Raw genomic sequence first — 25,698 nt, 5'->3', positions numbered from 1 at the left:
ATGTAGGTCACAAAAGTGTTGGCGACCTGTTAAATTACTGATCGGACCAAAATGGGTTTTGCACCTTGAAAAAATTGTCTTGCAGTTCATGTCAGTAGCCATACTCATTGGTAAGGCAAGAAAGTAAAAAGCTATTTTTTCAAAGTCATAGTACAACAAACTGCGCATTAATAGATACAGATCTCACAACAGTCTTTTTGATGACGATGTGTCCTGTGTGTCCACTTGATACTGAAGGTCCGAATCGCTCAACTTGTGGAACATCGTTTTTATCGTGTATGAGGATTTTAATTCCAGAAGTTAGGCTATCATTTTTGTTCCTTGTGTATTCAAACTAAATAGTAAAAGGATGTTTACAACACTGATTAACAAAAATACTGTATGCTATAGGCCTATAGTATATATACCGTTACGTTGATGGTCAATGCCTGATCAAAATTTCAAATTTTAAAGGTTTTGTCAAAATCATTTTACAAAACTTCTCAATGACAATATGCATTCACTTAAACATTCTACATCTAATGTATTGCAACAAAAAACAATTGTTTGGTAGTTCGAAGCCACATTGCCACCAGGTAAGTCTGTATACTATTTGGAGATATTTTAAAGTAGCTTATTAAAAACTAGTCATAGATTTCCTTCATTTTATAAAGAACAATAAAACAATAACAATAACAAATAGGCCTACATCAGAAAACACAAATTCGCATAATTATCTTACATAGATCATTAAAAAATGACATGCTTGTTCAATATTTGTCATTTGGAAAGAATTAAGCTTTTGTTTGCAGCTGCAGCAATTTATTTTTAATTGAGCACCATAGGCTATGCAATTAACATATATACTTGATTAATATCTATGTACAGTTCTAATCCATAACTACTCCCTGGTATCTTCTGCTTGGCTCCATCTTGCGGTATAAACGTGTAGCATGTGCCCATGGGAGTAACAATCCGGGTAAAATTCTGCTAACAATGCAAATCTTCTTTAATATGCAAGCTTCTAATTTTTAAAACACATGAATGAAACCGCAGTAGTCTATAGGCTTTCGTAGCTGATAAGCTGAAGTTTATACAAAAGAAAACAAAAATATACTTGTGAACTTTACAAACATCAACGATAAACTATGATAATTTATCACCAGGCTACTAAGTCAATTTACAAAAAAAGCAAATCAAATTCACAGCAGAAGAAACCCGGAAATCAGAATTAAAATTCTGACCCCCTGATTCTGACAAACAAAACATGATGTGCTAATCCTTGATATCGATGTCCTCGGGATGTCATACTGTGACAAGGCCTATACAGTAAATTGGCAGCACATTGCCACCGCTTGCATGTTGAGTTGGTTTTGTACTTTGCATTACAGTAGGCTACAGACAGGCTAATAGGCGACAGTGCATTGTTACTAGTTCCGCCAAGCAGGTGTGTTCATACAAGTCTTTTAAATATTTTCAAATTGGCATTAAATAGCCTAACAAGGTAAAAACCAACCGCTGTGAGGTATAGTCTATCTATTACCGATAAAGTGCACTTCACTTTCTCAAAAGAGCAATGCCGCAGTGTTGTATCGTTGAGCACCCATCCCTTTGATAACAGTTCCTGACTTATAAAATATCTTTGTACTCCCGCTTGTCGGATTTCTGACATTACATCACTGGTAGCTTGTTTCCACCATTCTTTGGAGTTCCTGCGCATGATATGAGCCTGAATTTATTTTAACGTACGGTAGGCTAATACAATTTGGAAAGGCACCGGAAAAAAAACCCTGGCAATTGGTAATCTTCAGCCAGTAGGATACCTTTGCACGGAACCAACTTACTGATTCTCTTTTTCACGTAAAATACATTAAAGCATAAAATATATTATAAATGCTTTGATTTAAAACAACAGATCTCGTAAGTTCGAGAGGTGGCCTAGTCATCAGTAAATCACTAACCTGTTTTCAGGTTCACATGCAGCTTCAAATAAAGTACCAAGTTTAGCTATTCTCAATTCGTCAACCTCTTTGACAAATCTGAAATTTCAAAATGGTCACATGGCAAAAGTTGAATCGTAAAATACGGTAGGCACTTTAACGTAGTACACTCTTCGAAAAACGTACACGCAAATCAGCTGACTTCAGTCATGTGACTCAACACGTGATTATCTGGTCATCTTTATCGAAAAATTTTGATACAAAGAAATTTAACTGAATGCATCCCCACAACCTGCGTGGCCGAATGGGTTAGGCCGCAGTAGTTCTCAAACTGTGCGTCGCGACGCCCTGGTGCGTCGTTTCAATTTTCCAAGGGCGTCGCAGAAAAGTTTCGTTTCGTAGCTGAATTCAGTTTATCTTATAAAGATGAGGTTAATCCTTTGATTAGCAGTTTCAGTTGTCATCAAAGTTGTTAACTTCATTAAAACACGCCTACTGAAGTCAAGAGTTTTCAAAAAACTTTGTGGAGAAATGAATGCAGCGCATCGGAGCAGTGGCGTAACTACCCATTGGATCTTGTGGATAAATCCAGGGGAGGCACGTTGCTAGAGGGCGGCAAAATGTGATAACGTTTTGAAGTTTAAACGAACAAAGACAGTCAGATTAATTTATTCTCGGAGAGACTCAGACTTAAACGACCTAAGCACTGATCTAAGTGAAGCCAAAAAATTAAACAAGTTGTGCCTATAAACTAATTTGCAACTTTTTTAGATTGTGCTTCACCTAGGAACAGTGGAATAACGGGACGACTCGCTTTATTGATTTTTCTTGCGATATGGACAACTGGAGGGTCACTGGGAAATTAAAAAATTGGCAAAACTGCAAAAAGTTTTGTTTGCTTTTATGTAAATTCATGTTTAGCAAATGAAATGCTATATTTTGTGCGAAGTTTAGGATGCTAGAACATAGACAGAACCTTGCTACAGCAGTGTGAGGTTAACAACTGTTACCACTGTAGCGTGAAATCTATTGCTGCATTATTATGACTAGTATGGCATTACATAAGCATGAAGTCACATATTTTCATACATTTATTTTGGGAATACACACTTTGCGCACACGCATCCAGATCACATACGCTGCACCTGGATATTCGACATATCGCGGTAGACCTCAAGCTGTAGTTGCACCAAATTTTGTCATAACACTTTGACCCTCTAGTTGTCCACCTTCGTTTTGAGTGAGCAATCCCCTACTTCTACCATCCCTAGCCTCACCATGTGGTATTTGTGACGGTTTAATGGTATTCATGCTGTTAAAGTAATGATAGAATGTCTGTTGTAACTTGTAAGCTATAGCATTGCTCAGTCAATTTAGCTTTGGTACGGTAGTTAAGTTCAGATTAGATTTAAGTTTATTTCACTTCTTCTTCTTCTTTCGTATGAAAGGTTGGTTTTTTTGGACTACATTTCATTGGGGTCAAATGAAATGTTTATTTCACTTTCGGGAGGAGACAGGAATAGACCGTGAAGTCATCGAGTCATACTGTCACCTTTACTATCTGTCTGTGGTAGATAGAGGGGATTCCTCCATCTTCATGTGTGAAGATGGGTTAGGTTAGTGAAAGGTTTAAAGTTTCAGGTCTGAAATAGATCACTTAGCTAAACTCAGCAAATTTGCAATTATGTCGGCAGCAGTGGCCGAGTGGTCAGCGCGTTGGGCTCGCAGTCGAGAGCCTGCATGTTCGACTCTAGCCACCCACACTTGCTGTTGTTTCTCTGGGCAAGAAACTTTACGATAATTGTCTCTACCCAGTGATCAATTTCGAGTAATGAGTAGTACCAAATTTAAGTCATAAGTAGAGTAGACAACCGGAAACAGACATTGCAGTCGGCTGCAGCGTGGGTCAGGTGTACGTCGGAAGGCGTACACCGATACATTGCGCTCAAGTCCGCTTTCCCGCATTGCAGGATAAAGATAAAGATAATAATAAAACAAAATGGCTAGTCTATTGTTTTTAACCAATGTGCTGCAGATTCCAGAATAAGATTTAAGTTGCAATTTTTTTAAGTTAAGTTTTGCCTATGACGAGAGTAAAAGAAAGTGAAGATTTTTTTAGAAAGAAAAAGAAAGTTAGAGAAGAGGAACTAAAAAGAATGAAGGAGTCATTTTGAAGTTCGTTAAAATTGCCTCTGTTAAAAAAAAAACAGAAGAGATTAGCACAGTAAATCTCTACCTCAAATTGAAACGGAAGAAGAAGTATCGGCTACCTCGAGCAAAACAATAACAAAGTGGTCATTGAAAGCCTGTGAATGAAACACTGTCAGATCAAGATAAAACAGATGATATCTATTATTCTCATAACGATGTGGCTATTTGGCCAGAAACATTAACTCAAAACATGAAAGTTGAGATAATCAAACTTGGGCCCGAAAGGTTTCAGACTAAAGAAGGGCCATTCAAGCCAGCGATTAGAGTAATTAAAGGAGACAAAGAATCCTTCAGCTGTCTGAGTAAGAAGCAGTGCCGGATTAAGGGGGGGCGGACTGGGCTGAAGCCCAGGGCCCCCACTGTTGGGGGCCCCCACCTCAAAGAAAAAAATCTACTAATTTTTTAGTTGCACAGCTGGAGATTAGTGCTTTAATTCGTATCTCAAACAAGCAAGGGCGGCTTACCCATATGTGCTGCGGTGCTGCAGCACCCCTGCCCAGCCCCAGTAATTCAATTTTTCTTCGTTTTTTTAACAAAAAACATATTTTCAATCACAGACATATACAACCAAGCAACCACACTGCATTTAACATAATCCATTAAAGTTAAACATAAACTATAAGCTACAAACGTTTTCGGCCACACACATGTTAGCCCTTATTAAGTAACAAAAATAACTGCTTATCATATCTACAATGAAAATGAATAACTGATCTAAACACTGAATTGAAAAACGAAATGCACAATGAAACGGCAGAGCATAGGAGAAAGGCACATCACATGGCGTTTAAATTACGTGAGGCAAAGACGCATCATATGACGTATCAAGAAAAGACGTTGAGTAAATAAGAAGCACAAGTAAATAAATAAGTTTTTCAAGTTTGGATTCCGAAGTTGAGCCCTTTGTTGAAAATATAATAAAGTTTGTAGAAATTTATATCGTTTTCTAAGACATCTGGCTATTAACACCCCCAAGGACTTGTTTTAGAAACACAGAAAGACACCAATAAATTTTGCAAATCGTAAATCGCGCAAAATTTACGCGATTTACGTTTCTTTGAACTAATTTGTGGAAGCAATTTCAGAATGGCTTACTCTGTTGGGTTTTTGTGTAGCTGAGTTTTTAGTGTTCTCTAATTTAGGCGCAGTTTTTGCCCGTTCGTGTGTAAGAGCTACCTTTAATAAGTTAATAGCTGTTTATCTGCTAATAAATTCCATACAAATATTACCCTAAAAGTGTTTTCAGAAAGCGCTATAATCCGTTATTTGAGTGTAATTTTTCAAAAATTTTCCGGAGGAGCATGCCCCCGGACCCCCCTAGAATACGCGTGCCTTCGGCACGCTCTAATCCCCCTACCACTTTTATTGCTTCAACCCACCAGGATACGCCACTGCACATCAAGTGGCGATGGCTTTAAATCAAACACTTTGTTGTTCTCTTTAATTCATTAAATATTTTGGCCCCCCAAAAAATTTTTCTGGCTGCGCCACTAGTCTGCTCTTTGGGACTCGGTGCCACAGATACATGCAACTGGGCCCGTGTCGTAGCCCCACTCCACCATTAATTTTAGCGAAAAATGTCACTTGATAAGGGCCCCCACTTTCAGCTCAGCCCAGGGCCCCATAAACCCTTAATCCGGCCCTGGTAAGAAGTGGTTTTATTTTGAACTTTCAATAAAATTAAACAAAACTGCTTTAATGCTTCTGTTGTGTGGAATTTAATTAGCTTTTACGACGGTGTCAAGGGGGGTAGGAGCGGCGTTTCGTGCAAAAATCCAAGGGCGGCATATTGCGTTGCAACGCCACTGCATCGGAGTTTGCTCTTTTAATTTTCATCCAAGTGGCTTTATCTTAGAAAATTCTTTGAACGCTTCTACGAATTGGTGGATGAACTTCAGGCTTTTTTGCAGCAAGAAAATAATCCACTTGCAGATTGTTTAGCATAGAACAATTTCTTATTGAAATTGGCTTACTTTACTTGTGTGATATCTTCGCCAAACAGAACATTTCTATGCAAGGGCCGAATAAAAATGACATTTCAGATAAAATTGCAGCATTCGTTAAAAAGCTGCTATTGTGGAAGGAAGATATAGCAAACCTGTCTGGAAGCTCTCGATACTTCACTTTCTTGTCTAATTTGCTTGAAAAGAAAAGTAGGTGACGCTGCCTTCAAATTTGTGAAGCATATTTGGGCAACATTTGTCCAAGCTCGAGTCGAAATTTGCAAAATACTTCCCGAAAAATTTATCAAACTACGAATGGATTCGTGATCCTTTCGTCCAACCTACTCCACTGTCTTTTACTGCACAAGAAAAAGAAGCCTACATTGACCTTTCTTGTGACAATTCCCTGAAAAGGATGTTTAATTCAGAAAATCCGGCAAATTTCTGGATTTCAATGAATGGCGATTATCCAGCTTTGGTGAAGAAAGCACTACGAATTATTATCCCATATGTCACGTCATATTTATGTGAAGCAGGATTTTATGCCTTGGCGGTGATAAAAAGCAAATTTCGATCACCAATAAACACTGAAAGAAAAATGCGGGTGGCAATTTTAAAAATTTTCCCAAGATTTAATGAACTTTGTAAAAACAAACAAGCCCACACGTCACATTAAATAATATACATTGCTTTTTGTTGTTGTATTAACAAACAAAACTTTAATAATAAGTTTCCTCATTAACTTTTATTTGCTGATGCGTCGCAAGTGTAGAAAACTTTTCCAGAGGCGTCGCAACAAAAAAAGTTTGAGAACCACTGGAGGGCAAAGGAGTAGTAATTTCGATTGCGTGGGTTCGATTCCCACTTTCTGCTAATACTATTTTTTCTTCTGCAACTGAACTGAGTGCAAGAAGAATCTTAATGACTGCAATCAACGGAGTTAATAAAGAAAATTGTGACTGAAATACCAGTGATGTCATATACGTCACGATTGATTGCGTTATAGAATTCGGACAGTGTACTACGTTAAAGTGCCTAGTGCCTACCGTAAAATACAGGTGCAAGACAAGCAAAGTCACGATTGTGGATTTACGGACAGAGTAAATCATGTAACCTGTATGAGTAATTGACTGCAATGAGGATTGAGCAGTTGTTTCTCATTTGCAAAACGAGACAACATGATAAAGGGGAATAGGTTTAATTAGCGAATAGCACACGGCCATCTGCCACGACAACTTATTTGGGCGCACTTGACTTTATGAACAAAGAAACTTCAAGATCAAGCAGAGCTGGTTCGACTGTCGCAGGGTACGCTTGAGCAGCGCATTTCAAGCTCTCATTTCAGATGGAATAATTTTGATAACACTTCAACAACAAGCAGAACTTCATTTTAAAATAAAATCATGTTTTTTTCATTTTCTGGCCGCTATACTCTATTAGTAGCGATAGCAGCTACACTACTCTTTTTCATTATGCAACGGTAGCGGAGAGGCCGAGGCGCTACATTTTCTTCAGTCGTACTTCCGCTAATTTCCAATTTACAATGGAAAAATATGAATCGAAAACACTGGAGTGTACGAATAAAATTTCACCGAGAACTTGTTTTTCATAACGACGTTGAAATGGCAGTGTAACTGAATGTGGTACTGAAAGGTAATATCATTTGTTGGCAAGGTCATTTTGACTTCACAATGTACTTTAATAAAGCTTTCCACTGTCAGTTTAAGACAAAAGTTACTTTTTATCGACTGGTAAATAACACCGCTCTTTTGGCATATTGTAGCGGTAGAGGTAACGCGCTACTTTCAAAAAAGCGGATGCCCACCTCTGCCGGATAGCATAAGTGTTTGGCATGAACTCATGCGTTCAAAATATCGTCAAAACATGACAACAAACCTGTTAATATTACAAATCGTAACAGCTGGGAATTCCAAATCAGAAACATACTCTTCGTGCAAATCCGTTACAATCGAATGATCAGTGTACTCGTGTAGCTTGTCGTACAGTTCCTGACCAAGACCACAAAACAATCCAAAAACAAGCGCTGCCCAAATAAATCTAAAAACAATATAATGAAAATGACACAAAAAGTATTAGATACCGATAGGCTACCCAGACTAATTGACAAGGTTTCATGTAGCCAGAGGTGGGCAGTAGCGCGCTACTTTTGTAGCGCCGCTACTTTTTGGTAAAAGTAGCGGTAGCGGCGCTATTTTTTCAAAGTAGCGGTAGCGGGAGAGGCGCTACTTTTTATTCAGTCGCACTCCCGCTACGTTTTAATTTTAAGTGAAAAAATACTTGTTTTTTTGGCACACTGGGTGGTCAAGCAGCTATATAGCCTAATCGGTTTGGTTGCAAAGTTTCGATCTTTTCTAGCTGACGTCAACTTCGGTGAATATCTCCGTGTGATGAAGCCTATCTGCCAGGCTTTAGACATTCTCCAGGGCGAGTCAAAGGCGTATTACGGAGTCTTGCTTCCAACCACTACAATTCGCGGGAAGAAGTTGACCGAGATCAGTGATCTTGTGACCTCTGAGGAGTTGAGAGTGAAAGTCCTTGAAGGGGTGAAGAAACGATTCAACAAGTGCTTCAACAACATGAAATGCGTTACGGCATCATGTCTTCATCCCTCCTTCAAGACGTCGTGGCTACAATTTCTGCACTAGTACGTTTCTACGGATGATGCTGACGCACTGCGAGAAAAAGTCAAGACAGATGTAATTCGACTGTTGCGGGAGACATCAAGCCAGGTTGATACCGAGAAGAGTGAAACCAGCACCAGTCACGACTCCGAGGATGAATTTTTTGCTGTGTTGGCGCTATACCGTGAAACGTCGGTGCAGAAGGAAGCAGCAATTGTGAACGCCTTTTTTTTCGGACAGGAGCAAGTCCATGAGCTTTTCGAATGCAGAGTTAAATCCGAGTTAAAACATTTGTTCATTAAATACAACACCCCCATTCCTTCCAGTGCTGCGGTGGAAAGACTTTTCTCTGTTGGAAAGATGTGCTTAAGCCAAAGCTGGCAGGACTTACTGACTCTCATTTTAAAATGCTCGTGTTTTTGAAAGATGCGTAACAATAAATTTCCCTTACAAGGTGCTTTCTATGACGACGTTAAAATGATAGTGTAAACGAGTGATAACATTCGTTTTCAAGGTCATTTTTGCGTCACTAGGGACTTGAAGAATATTTCTTAGTGTCATTTTAGACAAAAGTAGCGGAAGAAGTAGCACACGCTACCTTAGTCCGAGTAGCGGTAGCAGGTAGCGCGCTACTTTTTCAAATTGGTAGCGGGTAGCGGTAGCGCGCGCTATTTTGACCTAAGTAGCGGTAGCGGGTAGCGCGCTACTTTAAAAGTAGCGGGTGCCCACCTCTGCATGTAGCTTCGTCAGAGTGTTTGAACCAACAAGTAAAGGTAATGTGTCTGCATGCAAAAAATGAAACAACAAAAATTACTCATTTAGATTGCAGTGAGCTAGCAAGAAATTGAAGTTTTATTCAAATGCGTTTTAGTGATAAAACGAACACTATCGCGCAGCGAATAAACTTAAAAACTTTGCGAAAGAAACTCGCCAGAAAATCGAACTCACGAATTTACCATTAGGCCTACCAAATAGTCTGCTGATCATTACGACACATTAATATTCATACAGACCAAGTGTCGTATTTCGTTTCGACATAAACATATCACAATGAAGTAAACCCTTTAAAATTCAAGGAGGATAGAGACTAGCGTAGATAGCTTGTTTCAAAATGTACTGGGCCTACATAGCCTATTAAGGAACGTTGGTGTTCGAATCAAACATATAGAAAATTATTGTCAAAACAGATTTATTTTTTAATTCGAGCCAAAACTTTTTGATTTTGGCTGCAAATTAAGTTTCGACGTTGATTACGACGTCAACTACGTTGATTTTTATCAGTGAGCTGTTTCTGGAGATTCTGACGTCAAAGCAATTCTGAGACAATTTCAAAAACCGGGACAATAAATGGCTGATGGTTTAAACTTTAAAGATTATTTAGAGTAGATTATCTTAGATCACGCGTTACCGGAAAATAGGTCTTCTTTGGTGTGTTACAATTTGTCGGAACCCATGGCAGGTTGTTAAGTAAGAGAATTCCACAAAGAGTCTTTTTACTGGCTTAAGCGATCTCTTTACCCTGTCAGCAGACAAAGCAACCTTTTGCATTTTCATCTTTTCCATTTCTTGTTTTTCTAAACATGTCGATTGTTAAAATTTACCAAACCTAGTATCAAGCTATTCTACTAGTTAATTTAGCTACTATAGAAGGTAAACCAAAAGCCTACACATGATGACCATTAATTTACCAAGAAAAAAATTTTAATTTTTCGTTTTCTAAATCCACACTTTTTTCTTTACAGCTCATGCTTGTCTTTCTTCCTTATTAATTATATGGTCATCATGTGTAATGGTTCACCTCATTGGAAGGGAGTAGAATTCGTAATACTAGCTATTCGTGAATGCTGTCACCCAATTTTGAGAAACATTAAGGTTGTTCAGGACAAGAAATTATGGTAGGGAACGTAAGTAGGGAAATCATGGTATGGTTACTACTGTTCGAAATAATATCTCACAAAAACTTGGAAACTCTAATTGGGGTGCCCTTCCTGACACAATTCGGTCAACTGCTTTAGCCTTATTCTATTCAGTTGCAGAACATGTTTGCCCAGTGCGGGAACGCTCAACACAAGCCTAGAAAATTGACTTCATATGTAATCAACGCTGCCGTTTGATTACAGGTTGTCTCAAACCAACTAACATTAGCCTACATTGCTACGCATTCTGTCTGGAATTCTCCCCCCCTCCAACATCGGAAGAACCGTGACCAGCAGAAAGGAAAGATTTTGTCAGGATATGGATTTGAGACACCCACTGCATGGCCAAACTCCATCACGCAGGCGATTGAAGACAAGAAAAGGTTTCCGTGCCTCAGCTGTTCTACTGGGTCGACAAGGTTGCCGCCAATGTGCAGGTTCAATCAAGGCAGGAGGGACTGGTAGCCGGGCAGACATTAGCCAATATGGAGCTCTTCTCCCGTAGAAGGCCTTCCTTCTGGAAAGTGTGAACCGTGAAAGTATTGGCGATGCCTCAACCGCCTACGTCAGGGGTTCTTAAACTGGGGTCCGTGGACCCCCAAGGGATCCGCGGACTAGTTTTAGGGGGTCCATGAAGGCCCAATGGAAATCTTAGTGTATAATTTCAAACATGAAATAAATTTATCAAAAGAAAAGAGATTAAGTTCAAATAACGCTGATGATTTTCCTCAGGTCATTTTTACTCATTGCTTTTTACGTCGCCATGCATTAGCATCGAAAACTCTCCCAACAAATTTGAAAGAAATTTTGTCTGGAAGTGTGAAAATCGTTAATATAGCAGAGCTTGTGCTTTGAACCATCGAATATTCAAGCGGTTATGTCAAGAAATGGGAGCGGAACATGAAGTTCTCCTCTATAATACAGAAGTTTGCTGGCTGTCAAAGGGACAAGTTTTGAAGCGCTTATTTGAACTTCGAATGGAATTTTCTTTTTTTCTAAGAAACAAAAATTTTTGAACTCTCAAAGCAGTTTAACAGTGAAGAGTTTATTCAAGGGTTAGCTTACTTGGCGGATGTTTTTACTCTTATGAATGAGGTAAATCATTCTATTCAAGGCCCTGCCGTTACAACTATGGACGCTTCTGAAAAACTTAGGGCTTTTCAGGACATGTCATCTCTGTGGAAAAGGAGATTGGAGACTAACAACTATTCTAATTTCTCAACGTTGAAAGAATTGATGCTTCAAAATGGAACTGCAGTTTGTAATGTTCTACCATCTTCTCTGCACACAGACATGTGCAGACATTTGGAAGCAGTGCAAAACTCTTTCTGAGGTTACTGCTTAACCGCAGAGGATATTAAAAATACAGCATGGATACGTTACTCTTTCCTCATTGAATTGGAATCTATCAGTAATGAGGACCTTGCAAAAGATGAGTTCATTGAACTAAAGGCAATGGAATCATTAAGAATTTCCTTCAATTCGAAAAGTATTGGCAATTTTTGGAGTTCGTTGACGCAAGCATATCCTCTTTTGGTAAAGAAAGCCATGGCTGCTTTAATCCCTTTTGCGACTACATAAATGTAAGTCAGGATTTTCATCCTTAGTAACTATCAAAACAAAGAGTCGAAACCGGTTGGATGCAAAGGATGACATGCGTGTTTCCCTATCAAAGACGAAGTCATAATTTCATGTTTTTGTTGAAACAAACAGCAGCATCCTTCACATTAATGAAATTAAATCGAAGATATTGAAAAAAATCTGCATTCGCTATTTCAAAACATAAATTTTGATTACAATTCATTTTAATTTTACTGCGTTATGTCCAATTCATGCTGATCAAAAAAGTTTCTCGGACTAGACCACAAAGGGGGTCCATGCAAACAAATTTTTTTAAAGGGTCCACGTTAAAAAAAAGTTTAAGAACCCCTGACCTACGTTCTAAGAACTGACATTGGCAGATGGAAAACTTTGATGCGACACTGGGGTATTTCATGGGAAGCACAAGTTGCAAATGTGGACAAGAGCAAACGATGTCATGAGAAAAAAACACATCTGGACTCAAATGTCCTGTCATAAAAGCAAGGTGCTCTGCACAGGATTTAGCCGAGTGCAACGATAGAGCAAGAGCTTGCGTGATACTCTGGGCAACGGCCGTGTGACACACAAAGAAGAAGATGGTAGGGACATTTTGGGCAAGAAAGAGTCGGAGCGCAAACCTTAGTCTGGAAAATGTGAAATCACTGCTGGTTTTGGATATGGCAAAGGCCTTTTTTAGAGATCATCACATGTTGGTTTCCTAACCGAGTGATGGCAGAGCCAGGTACAAAATCCGAAAGAGCGACGGTTCGACACCGCTCAACGGCTGTGTTTTTGACAGGAATACATCAAAGTCGGGAAAAAAACAACCGAAATCAATCAGACAACTTTTTTTGTACGCACTACACCGAAAAAAAGCTTTTGAAATGTGAGTAAAATTGGGAAATTGTTGAGACAACCGCAGTAAAAAGTTTACTTGACTCATCTGGAAACTTTATAATCAAATTTGCACGAGCAAAAGCATCATTATTCATTCACGTAGAACGAATTTTTGTCAGGGTTGTCCTTGTAGTTAATAGTGATAGATTAGCCTAACTATAAACAAAGCTCCTTTAAATGAAGCACTGAAAGTAGAAACTTTTCTTGTAGACTACTTGTTCATTTTATTATTGTTTTTACATTTTAATATTCTTTATTACACATGAGTGTTGAATAGATTTTATGCAAAGGCCAGGGGCACCGGAAGCGGGGGGCGGATGCCCCCTTCCCTCAATTTTTTTCTGTGGATGGGGGGGCAGGGGCGTCAATGGTGCCCATTTAAGGTCATGTAAGCTACTGCATATTTTGCAATAAGTTACGATATAACAATTTCAACTATTTGCTTTTAGCCAAATTATAATGTTTCATTTCTGCCTCAAAATAATAGCCTATTCACGACACAAAATTCTGTATCCCAGTAGGTTAGCCTACATCATTATACCATAGCATGGTGCCCTTCCGTGCCACTGTTCTTTATATACTGGACACTTGTATCATTACTCGATAATGAGCTGATAGATGAGCATTATCGCTATATCTTGTCTTCAAATTTAAAAATTGGCCTTTCAGCAACAAAAGTGCCCTTTTTTCATAATCCTACCCCCCAGTCAAAAATCGTTCCGGCGCTCTTGGCAAAGGCCCATATATTTTTATTTTGAGATGATATCAGGCTGTGATACAAAACTAACTACCACCTTCCTTTTAAAAGTTCTGGTTTAGCATGCAGGCTTATTGATTTTGCTGTGATGGTCAAAAATAAAACTATATTATATTATAGCAAACAAAAATCATTATTTTTTAAATATAGGCCTATGCCTATTTCGACAATGCCAAGTCTTTCCACCATAGCATCTTTTCACATATAAGCTAGGTGGGCAATTGCCCACCCAGTCTCTTCGCTTGCCCCCTAGCCCTTTCTTTGCCTCCCTAGTTTGAAACTAGGTGGGCAATTTTTAAGATTTAATTTTTGTTAAAGTTTGATCCTAGTTTTATCTTAACACAGAAAATATGTAGTTTTCCTACATTCTTGTGGAACACTTCACTTCTGCAATTTATCAGCGCTACCGAACGTGGGAATTCGTTGTATTTCATTGCAGTTATTTTTATATGTTTATGCTATAGCAACGTAGGGTGGCATCACTATGCCTACATCATTTCTTAGGAACGAAACCTGCCTGCCAACGCAACTACTTCGCGATTATCACAGCTTTTACCATTAATGACTCATAGACCCAGGAAGTGTAACCCTACCCCTATGTCATCAAAGTAGTCCTTTCCAATTTTGATAAAAGTGATTCGGCAATCGCTTCTTAACGAAAAATGATAGGGAATACCGTATGTTTTGGTACCATGGGAATCGTCGTATTTTTATATTTTTAACAGGTTAGGGCTAAAATTGAGTACAGTTTCCATTCAAGTAGATTTCTTTTTGTAACTCTGTTCATTTACTTCTTTCTGGCTTAAAGCAACTGAATTTTCTTGTTCTTTCTAGGTATGTGTAATGATTTTTGGCCATTTGTATTTTGACCTAAAAAAATTTTTCTTTTGACTTTATTTTTATCACATTTCGACTTTACTTTGACCTAACGAAATCGCTTATTTGTAGAGGTCACAGTTCTTCCTTAAATTGATACCAATTACCGAAATATAATATTATGTCGATTTCAGACCCAAACGTGATCAATAAAGGGGCTTGTTCAATAGAAGTTTGCCTTGATTGCGATGCTTGTTGTCGCTCCAATCCAGCTTGATGGCGTTTACTTTTCCTGTGGCTTTCAACAAAATGCTTTTCATAGCACTTCACTATAAACTCGCAAAAATTCCATCTTAAATCAACCTCCGGAGTTGCATTAAATTCATCAGGAAAATCTCGACAAATCTGTCTAACTTTTGCTGAAGACGATTTAGCTTGCTTAGGCATTTTATATTACAGAATGTCAGTAGGCTATTCCCAAAATCCAACTGTTGATCTTCGAAAGGATCACGTTTGTGAAAAGGAAGTGTTTTATAAGAATAATTAAATACGTAACAACGAATAAGCAGTGAACAATTTGCGATAAAAGTTATCCAAGTGGGCATTGTGACATATTTCCTGCTTTTATTGGTTAATATGGTTTAATTGTGTCGCAGTTCCTGATTTACAATGCTTCTACGAGGATTTTGACAAAAATTACTCTCAAGAAACACAAAAAGTTTGTCAAAAGCCATAATTTGACAAATTTTGACTTTATAGTCAATTTTGACTTATTTTGTCCTATGAGTATACCCTAAACTTCTTAGAAACAGTCCCCTAGGTGCTGAAAACAACTTTATTCTTTGATTCTGCTAGTTATTCATTATACTGTAGTTAATTAGTTATTGTATAATATGAGCGGACTATATGAGCGAGCATGATCTAAATTTCCAAAAGACATGGAAAATGATTTGCTGGACTAAACAACAGCCAGGTACCCAGACCTTAGTCATCAATGACAAAAGAACGAGAAAAGTGACAGGACAAGCTGCATAACAGGTTCTGCACTATTTTTTTATTTCAAAAATATTTTTTTATTAGGCATAACAGTTGGGAGAAAACTTTGCAGCTTTTTTCGATAGAACTTTTTAGATTATAAAAGTGATCAAGTAACGTTTTTGATACTCTTCACATTTTGAACTATTTTATTTCTTTGGCAGAGAATGAACAGCTACTGTATGGAGAGCTTCAGCATACATCTAGAACTTATGAGCCTACCTTAGGCTACTTAAGTTATCGTTAATGTTCCATTCAAGCAGATTATCAATTTGTGTTGTGAGTAGGCTACCTCAAATTTGGTGCGAGATTTTAAAAGTCTGAATTACCGAAGTTTATTGCCTGATTTTCATCAAAATGAAATACCAGCTCTTTAGAATCATCTAATTCTGCAAACATTCAACTCACTATAATATCTTAGCAGTTGTGTGTCATATATCATCAATTGCCACAGTTCAGGGCTACTCAACTGGCGGACCGCGGTCCGAATCCGGACCTTCAGTGTGCTGATGGTGGACCTTGAGCTTTTGGAAGAATAACCTCATTGCCATAGTCTGGGAGCCTACGACAGAAGATTTCACCCCATAAGGTACAAAAGGTTTGACCCCTTGAAGTTACTGGGGTCAACCATGTCACTCACAAAAAGTATGGAAGATTGACCGCGCCGGGTGGATCTGGTCCCTAGAGCCCCCTAAAAAGCCCAAAAAGGGGGTTAATTTCACCCCATAAGGTACATGGACCAAACTTGGTGAATACGAAGTTTTATGTCAGGACATCACAAAAATATCAAATCTAACAATATTTTCGAGTGGAAAGGTGATGTAAGACCCCCCCGAAAGTGACCCCCGGGGGGTTAATTTCACCCCATAAGGTACATGGACCAAAGTTGGTCAAAACGAAGTCTTATGTCTGGACATCACAAAAATATCAAATCTAACAATATTTTCGGGTGGAAAGGTGATGTAAGATGCCTTCAAAGTGACTTCCCTTAATGTGACCCCCTCGGAAGGTTTATTTCACCCCATAAAGTACATGGACCAAACTTGGTCAAAATGAAGTCTTATGTTAGGACATCACAAAAATATCAAATCTAACAATATTTTCGGGTGGAAAGGTGATGTAAGATGACTTCAAAGTGACTTCCCTTAATGTGACCCCCTCGGAAGGTGTATTTCACCCCATAAAGTACATGGACCAAACTTGGTCAAAACGAAGTCTTATTTCAGGACATCACAAAAATATCAAATCTAACAATAGTTTTGGGAGGAAAAATGATGTAAGACTCCCCCAAAGTGACTCCCCAGGGGATTAATTGCACCCCATAAGGTAGGCTACATGGACTAAAGTAGGTTAAATCGAAGTCTTATTTCACGGCATAACAAAAATATCAAATGTAACAATTTTTTCGGGTGGAAAGGTGATGTAAGATGTCATCAAAGTAACCCCCAGAGGGTTTATCTCATCATAGAGTACATGGACCAAACGTGGTCAAAACGAAGTCTTATAGGACACCACAAAATATCAAATCTAACAATACACTCAATTGGGAAGATGATAAAAGACCTACCCAAAAGTGAATCTCCTCCTATAATTTAATTTACTTCATCCCTTACTCGAACCAACCTTGGTGTAACGGAAGTGCTATGCCAGGACAGTACCAATGGATTAAATCTAAAAATATTTTTATATAGGTTTTTAATTTGTATAGGTTTTTAATAGGTATTAAATTTGGTTACGCCAGGGCCACACAGTGCATAGTTTTAGAATTACTTTGAAAGAGTCGTACAAGCATGTAGTGCAGTAAGTGTAGCTTGTGTTACTTTTGCATAAGAAAAAAGCTATTTTTTCAGTTATTATTACATTGAGGTTAAGAGCTGCTGAAACGTCTTTACCGGTTTGGCAAAAAGTTGTATATAGGAAAATCAGCATTTGGAAGGCTGGCAGGCAGATTTTTTTCAATTGAAAAAACTCTTACCCTACCTAATTTTTAAAAGACTTGTCACGTTCCAAATCGTTTTCAGTATGGACATGGCCATGGTCAACCTTCTAAACTTCAAGATCGATCGGTCAGAGTATTTTGCAGTCATTGACAGCTCGCAGCAAAATTTTGCTGACTATTTCAAGTCGACCGATCTTGAGCACTACAAAATTCTACAAGAATCACTCTTTAGTGGAAAGCTACAATCACATTTGGTAGACGATTATCTTCAGTTCTTTGATACAGAGTCCCTTGCACAAGACAAGAAGATACTATCCGCTGTTCGGCAAATGTTTCCGCAAGTGGAACTTTTGCTCATATCACCAGCCCGCTCGTGTTCAGCTGAACGCTCATTTTCAACTTTGCGACGTATCAAAACTTTGTTACGATCTACCATGACACAGAAACGGCCAAATCATGCAATGGTCTGCTATGTGCACAATAAAGTTTTGAATTCGATCAACCTTCATTACAAGCCAAGGATCAACCAATGACTTCGTTTTTAATTCGCCGGAGACTCGTTGCAGGGGTGGGACTTCTGCTGTCCGATGCTGACACTGACAATTAAAATACATTGCATTAGACTTGTAGCCTATCTACTGTAGGCCTATTTGTTTGTTTGTTGAACAGACCCCAATCTTTCAGCTCGCTTCGCTCGTCTGCCCTTTCTTTCCTAGTAAATGTCCCCACCAATCTTAGAGAGCGATCGGCGCCCATGACTGTAACCTATATGCTTCTCATGTACTTTCTGTTTTTGGTGTTACAAAGCCATGTATTGTCATGTCCTGTTGCCTTTTTTCGATTGACTGAATATGATTTATACAAAAACTTTTTGTAAAGTAGGCTATAGTTCCATTTCATGCATCATGGGACAGCTTGTGAATGTATTTCACCAAAACCTATATAAAAATATTTTTTAGATTTAATCCATTGGTAGGCCTACTGTCCTGGCATAGCACTTCCGTTACACCAAGATTGGTTCGAGTAAGGGATGAAGTAAATTAAACTATAGGAGGAGATTCACTTTTGGGTAGGTCTTTTATCATCTTCCCAACTGAGAGTATTGTTAGATTTGATATTTTGTGGTGTCCTATAAGACTTCGTTTTGACCACGTTTGGTCCATGTACTCTATAATGAAATAAACCCTCTGGGGGTTACTTTGATGACATCTTACATCACCTTTCCACCCGAAAAAATTGTTACATTTGATATTTTTGTTATGCCGTGAAATAAGACTTCGATTTAACCTACTTTAGTCCATGTAGCCTACCTTATGGGGTGCAATTAACCCCTGGGGAGTCACTTTGGGGGAGTCTTACATCATCTTTCCTCCCAAAACTATTGTTAGATTTGATATTTTTGTGATGTCCTGACATAAGACTTCGTTTTGACCAAGTTTGGTCCATGTACTTTATGGGGTGAAATACACCTTCCGAGGGGGTCACATTATGGGAAGTCACTTTGAAGTCATCTTACATCACCTTTCCACCCGAAAATATTGTTAGATTTGATACTTTTGTGATGTCCAGACATAAGATTTCATTTTGACCAAGTTTGGTCCATGTACTTTATGGGGTGAAATAAACCTTCCGAGGGGGTCACATTAAGGGAAGTCACTTTGAAGGCATCTTACATCACCTTTCCACCCGAAAATATTGTTAGATTTGATATTTTTGTGATGTCCAGACATAAGACTTCATTTTGACCAAGTTTGGTCCATGTACTTTATGGGGTGAAATAAACCTTCCGAGGGGGTCACATTAAGGGAAGTCACTTTGAAGGCATCTTACATCACCTTTCCACCCGAAAATATTGTTAGATTTGATATTTTTGTGATGTCCTGACATAAGACTTCGTTTTGACCAACTTTGGTCCATGTACCTTATGGGGTGAAATTAACCCCCCGGGGGTCACTTTCGGGGGGGTCTTACATCACCTTTCCACTCGAAAATATTGTTAGATTTGATATTTTTGTGATGTCCTGACATAAAACTTCGTATTCACCAAGTTTGGTCCATGTACCTTATGGGGTGAAATTAACCCCCTTTTTGGGCTTTTTAGGGGGCTCTAGGGACCAGATCCACCCGGCGCGGTCAATCTTCCATACTTTTTGTGAGTGACATGGTTGATCCCAGTAACTTCAAGGGGTCAAACCTTTTGTACCTTATGGGGTGAAATCTTCTGTCGTAGGCTCCCAGACTACCATGTTTCAGGGCTTCTTTAAACAGATTTCTAGTGGGAGGAAGCAATGTTTACTGTGATTATCTTAATTTCTGGGGAGGCTTCGACTCCCAGACTCCACAACACTTTCTCAGAAATCCAATTCGAGTTACACTTAACCATGGCCACCTAAAGATACGGCCTAATTTGTCACATTTTGCAGAAATTTCCAAGTTTTTCTAACTTTGGGTGAACGTTTAAATAAATTTTTCTAAAAATTAGATTTTTACGCTTTCTTTATTCTTTTCCCCAGATGACACAATAGGTTTTAACATCCTCACATGTTGAAAAACAAAGAAAATTTGATTCCGAAGATTTTAGTCAGACTGTTAATTTTAAATAACAGTCTGATTTTGCGTTTTTCAACTTAATTTTTCTCATTAGCTACTGCTTCCCCAAGGCAACAAAAAAGTTTTTTGTCATAAGGAAACCGTAAAAAGTATAACCATCTCAAAAAATGTCAGTCAAGCACTAGCAGTAGGTGTAATCAAAATCTGCAAAATGTGACAAATCAGGCCGCATCTCCAGGTGGCCATGCACTTAACCTAAAAAAAGTGGTTTGGTATAAATAGTTTAACTTTCGTGGTTGCGTGTGAAATGACTTATTCACCGGACCGCTAAAAATATTCAACTTGTCAAACTGGACCTTTGTTAAGATTAGTTGAGTAACCCTGCCATAGTTGCTTCTTTTTACTTTAGTACAGTGGTTCCCAACCTTTTTGTTGTCACGGACCCCTTTAGACAAATTATTAATTCTGCGGACCCCTACCTAAATTTTGCTTGAAACTCAATTAACATACTATTGACTATTGTAATAGTTATGCTACTCAACTACTGTACTGTGTCATATTGCATTGCCGCTATGACTCCTGCGGCAAATATCAGGTTAAACAGTTGCTCAAATAAGAAAATGAATGAATTGTTCAAGAAATGTCAGCAGTGTTTGAATACTAAGGTGACCCAAAGTGCCGAAACTTTCTCAACGTAAGAAAATTTAATGAGAGGGCTGTTGTTGCCTTTGCTGAAACAAACGACTGAACTGTGGTTGAGTTTTTGACAAAGCAACACGCATGTCATCTTCAACGCCAGACGATTTCGATGTTTAGTTTTTATTGTAGGCTAACAAGAGCTGAGAATCCTGCCTCGCAAAGGTAGCTAAGTGGTTATGAATAGTAACAAAACAATAATCGCTTGCTTTGTCAAGAATGGGTAGGTTTGCAGTTGTGAGCACCAAAATTCTTCCACAGTGTTTGAATGAAATTCAATACGTAATAACGTTTTTGATCTCAAATCAATTAGGTCATCTTTACTGAGATCGTCATCGCTAATGTTGTTCAAGTCAAAAAGAAAAGGATTTCGAATCCATGTTTCAACTTCGTTCGGCAGGTGTTCCAAATTAAAATAACGCTAAAATGAGATTTGCAGGGTTTCCAAGTGTGCGCAAAATTTTTCTCATAGAGATCAAAAGAGTACATTTTTTTTGAATTTCATCCATCAAGATAAGATCTTCTAACATTGGAAAGTTAGAGCAATTACCTGCCTCCACTCTGCGTTTCCAAACCGGCAACTTGGCTAAAAATGCTTTCAGTTTTTCAGCTGCATCAATTACCTGGTCCTTGAATGCCACGATTAACATTGTTAATATGACAGAAAATATCGGCTAAGTAGGCCATGCCGTATAGAAAACTTTTACTCTCAAACAATTTTGAGAGGGGACTTCCTTTTGCTTTCAAAAGAGTTGATACCTCATTTTTTAGCTGCTGCAGTCGTTTTAAAACTTCTCTAGATAACCAACGTACCTCAGAATGATACAAAAGTACTTCGCAATCTGACCCTACTTCTTGACAGAGCGCTTTAAAAGTACGATGGTTTACAGCTCTGCTTTTGATGAAATTAACGACTTTCACGCAACTCGTTAGAATTTCTTTGAGACTTGCTGGTAAAGTTTTTGCTGCAAATGCGTACCTGTGCAAGAAGCAATGGGTAACAACCACGCGAGGAGCAGCAGCATAGATTTATTTTAATGCGTAACACTGTACAATTTATTCTCGCGGGCTTGAGCTTGACACATTTGCATTTAATGAGAGAAATGAAAGTAAAAAGATCGCTTTTCGTTTTTTTTCTAAAATTCATCAAGGTATAATCACGGACCCCCAAGGGGTCCGCGAACCCCAGGTTGGGAACCACTGCTTTAGTACAAGAGACCTCTGCAACTAAATGTTGCTAGATTAAATTTTATTAGGCTACATTATTATTTATATGATATTGTGGGCGGAGATGAATATAGGAATTAATTATTATAGGTCTCAAAAGTTTAGCCTAAGTATAATATGTCTTTTTACCCACAATTTTTCCTGCAAAATCTACATTTTTACATGTTTTACGCTCGGAAAAAATGCCCTTTTTCCCATCATTAACCCGCGAAAAGTGCCCTTTTTAACATAATTTACCCGCTAAAAGTGCTTTTTTTTTAAATTTGCCCACCTAGTCCCAATTTGTGAAAAGATGCTATGCTTTCAACCTAGGGCCTAGGCTGTTATTCGACGAGGATACTAATTCGATCATGATCGAGTGATGGTTAGAAATAGAATAAACACTAAATTTTTAGCTGTTTAGAATAGAAATATAACGTATGCTATGTTATGAAACTAATCTATTTTGCTCAAATATCCAAACACACTTACGTTTTTTACACAGCTTGATTTGTGAAAAAGGGAATTCCGTTGAGTGCTTTAGAACTCCATTCTGCTTGCTTTTGTCAAAATCAATCTGTCATTGAGCTTTAGCATCAATAGACCTACAAAATACCAGCTGCAAGCACCAATCAATCACCAGGAAAATAACAACCTAATGCAAGTCTACTGCAGAACAAGTTTCCTGAGAAACCAAACCAAATCGATTGTCTGTTCAAACAGTTCTTTTGAGTTAATTAGAAGCTTCATTCCTCTTCAAAATTTTCTTGCAATTGCTTAGTAGGCTACACATTGAAATCTAATTTCAAGCGGCTGCAATCCCACTGTAAGTTCAAATGAAAGGTGCTATTATGTTGAAATATAAGTGGCAATATGATGTCATAAGTCAGATATTGGCTAAGTCAGTGGCTCTCAACCTTTTGTCTTAGCGGACCTCTTTCGGTGCGTTCGAAGCGGTCGGGGTCCGGGCCCTCCGGGGACTCATAAAAAACTTTTATTTGAAATTTTGGTATATTGCATCTCTTAATGGAATGAAATATTTCATAAGATTTGAAGCGACTAGGGCTGTTAGAAACAAAAATATTTCGAAATATTTCGTTTCGAAGTGAAATTGCTTCTTAATTTCTTTTGCGTTCGTTTCGTTCGTTCTGCGTTCGAAACAAAATATGCAAAAATTATGGGAATTTAAAAAGTGCAAAAACTCATATTTTAAAGTGAATTCACATCATGTTTTTCAACGGTTTGATAATAATGGCAACTCACAAAGCGAGAAAATTTAAGCTTACAAGGTGCTCTATTTTTCTCTTTATTATATTCGCCTCAGCCCTGTTTCCATTTTCTATTAGCTATTTGCAAAAGTAAGGAATGTTATTTCCAATTTAGCGAAGTTTGGAAAATCTTTATAGTCATTGGACAAGGCCTATGAGAGGGGGTTACGGAGGGTACGGCGTACCCTTGAGGGCCCAGGACTGTGATTGTTGGGGGGCCCAAAAATGTGATTTTATAATTTACGCCCAAAAATGTTTGATTAAAATCATCCTAAACAACTAAATTGAAGCATAATAGTTGTTATTACTTAGTCTCGGAAAGGTAATTGAATGCATTGCGCACAAATTAGGAGCCCAAAGTGGTGATTCAATGCTTTACGTGCAAAGTTTTTTTAATAAAAACACCCTAAACTAAATCATAAAAGATGGTTATTCTCCTGTCCGGGGGGGGGGGGCATTATGTAGCAAAAGTAGAGTTGAGATAACCCCCGATTTAAAAAAACAAAACAAGCCCGTAGGTTTTTTTTTAAAAAGCCCGAGGCATATGGTGAATGCAAAAGTGAAGAAAGGTTATTGGTCAGATGATTAATTTGATTATGTTTTAACAAGATGTTATGTTTGAGCCTTGGTAGAGAGCTTGGCTTGTACCAGATACATGTAACCAGTGGCGTACGCAGGATTTTCTCAAAGGGGGGGGGGGCATTGAGAGTAGCGTAGCTAGGAATTTTGAAAGGGGGTTTTTTGACGACTGGCGGGCGAAGCCCGTCGGCGCTTTTTCTTAAGAGGACACCCAGCGACGGGGGGTCTGGGGGGCCTCTCCCAGAAAATTTTGAAAAATTACTTTGAATTTGGTGCATTCTGAGAGCATTATCAACAAAAATGTGGGTATGAATATTCCTGTAAAATGGTGCTGTCAGGTGGCATAGCCAAAGGATAAGATCATGTTTTCTTCGGCATTTTTCGGAAATAAAGCTAAATCTCAATGTTTTGTTGTTAATTCCTGGCTGAGATGTTTGAATGTTTGGTATTGGCAAAACTCGCTCTTTTAATGCAGTTTTGTTTAAAATTAGGCAAGTTTTTTTTAGACTGAAAGCATCATTCCCAAGCATAAAGAGACTGGAAGCAGCATTCTCAATATCGTGACGTCACACGCGTGCCAAAGTGGGGTTGTAACCCCCAACCCCCCCCCCTTTGGCTACGCCACTGGCCATTGATATCCCAGACGTCTTCATGATATTCCAGTATGGTTTTAGTTTAGACTTTATCCATTTCTCTCTCACTAATCACTATAATTAGGGCTACTATATGTCCTCTTTTAAGAGGATTTGTCCTCTTTTTTGAAGAAAAATAAATTGTCCTCCGAGGACACCCAAAAATGCTCAAATGTCCTCATTTTTACATTTTCAGTTTTCTTGCTCATATTTTCAACAAGATTTCATTGATATGTGACTTTTTCGCAATTTCCAACCATTTCTGTAGGCCTACCAAGATTCTGATTTATAGATTTTCAAAAAAACATTGACTAACTATTTGATCTGCTGTTCTGAACAATCTTAGACGTTCATTGAAACATACTACATTGCTTTGCAATTGTCTTAAAAGCCAAATAATGGTCAGTGATGAGTGCGAGTGGAACTGCAAATCCACTTGTGAGAAAATTTCCTCATTTGAGGAGATCTGATCAACAAATTTATGAAAATGAAAAACTGGAACAAAATAAAAAAAAAAGATAGAAAATGGAGTAAATCACAAAGAATTGAAACACTAAAAAACGCAAAAACTTGCAAAAGAGTTTGAGATACAGTATTTACATTTTAAGTTTCTCACACTTTTACAATAAATTATTATTTTACCCAGATCTATTTTGTATTGATTCAGCGCTTGTAGACGTTGCTGATTACCAACTTAATTGCTTGGCTAAATTGTCAAGTGAAGGAAATCGAAAAATAATCCAAAGTGCACTATGCATGACATACAGCCAGTGGCGCGGGAACTATTTTTCTCTAGGGGGGGCTGAAGCTGCCATTAGTGTTGTGAGCTTCTGGGGGGCTTCGCCCCCCAGACCCCCCTTATGTAGAAGAACGTTTGAAACTGGTAGCAACTTTTATAGGTCCCTCCTGTGTGTAAAACGACGCCAAAACACACACATTGTAAGTTGTATAAAACGAACAACGGCAACAACAAAGCAGCTGTTCAGGAAATTAAAAAGAAAACGAACAAATTAGAAAGTGATGTGAAAACGACAGTTTGTGGAAATGAGTTCTCACACTCTTCCGAAGATTGCTTTTCGCTCAGGTTTTTTTCTATATGAACTGAGTCATG

The 25,698-nt window shown here is 38.3% G+C and overlaps 1 protein-coding gene across 3 annotated transcripts in view; it reads right to left on the bottom strand.

Annotated features, from left to right (window-relative positions):
• Positions 1 to 22,890, bottom strand: part of LOC145779554 (bile acid-sensitive ion channel-like) — a 39,924-nt gene extending 17,034 nt beyond the window's left edge. For 2 of the 3 annotated variants that reach the window (XM_082591168.1, XM_082591170.1), the window contains exons 1-7: positions 22,601 to 22,890; positions 10,124 to 10,289; positions 7,970 to 8,131; positions 1,941 to 2,018; positions 1,523 to 1,691; positions 847 to 969; positions 188 to 334 (exon numbers count right to left, since the gene is read on the bottom strand). In XM_082591168.1, the coding sequence (XP_082447294.1) occupies positions 188 to 334; positions 847 to 969; positions 1,523 to 1,691; positions 1,941 to 2,018; positions 7,970 to 8,131; positions 10,124 to 10,278 (834 nt within the window). In that variant the 5' untranslated portion in view covers positions 10,279 to 10,289; positions 22,601 to 22,890. The remainder of the gene's footprint in view (positions 1 to 187; positions 335 to 846; positions 970 to 1,522; positions 1,692 to 1,940; positions 2,019 to 7,969; positions 8,132 to 10,123; positions 10,290 to 22,600) is intronic. The other variant, XM_082591169.1, reaches the window with a different exon arrangement.
• Positions 22,891 to 25,698: the final 2,808 nt, after the last annotated feature.

Source organism: Aplidium turbinatum, chromosome 11 (assembly GCF_918807975.1).
Source record: "Aplidium turbinatum chromosome 11, kaAplTurb1.1, whole genome shotgun sequence".
NCBI classification, from domain to species: Eukaryota; Metazoa; Chordata; class Ascidiacea; order Aplousobranchia; family Polyclinidae; genus Aplidium; species Aplidium turbinatum.
This window is presented reverse-complemented; position numbering and strand designations above follow the sequence as displayed.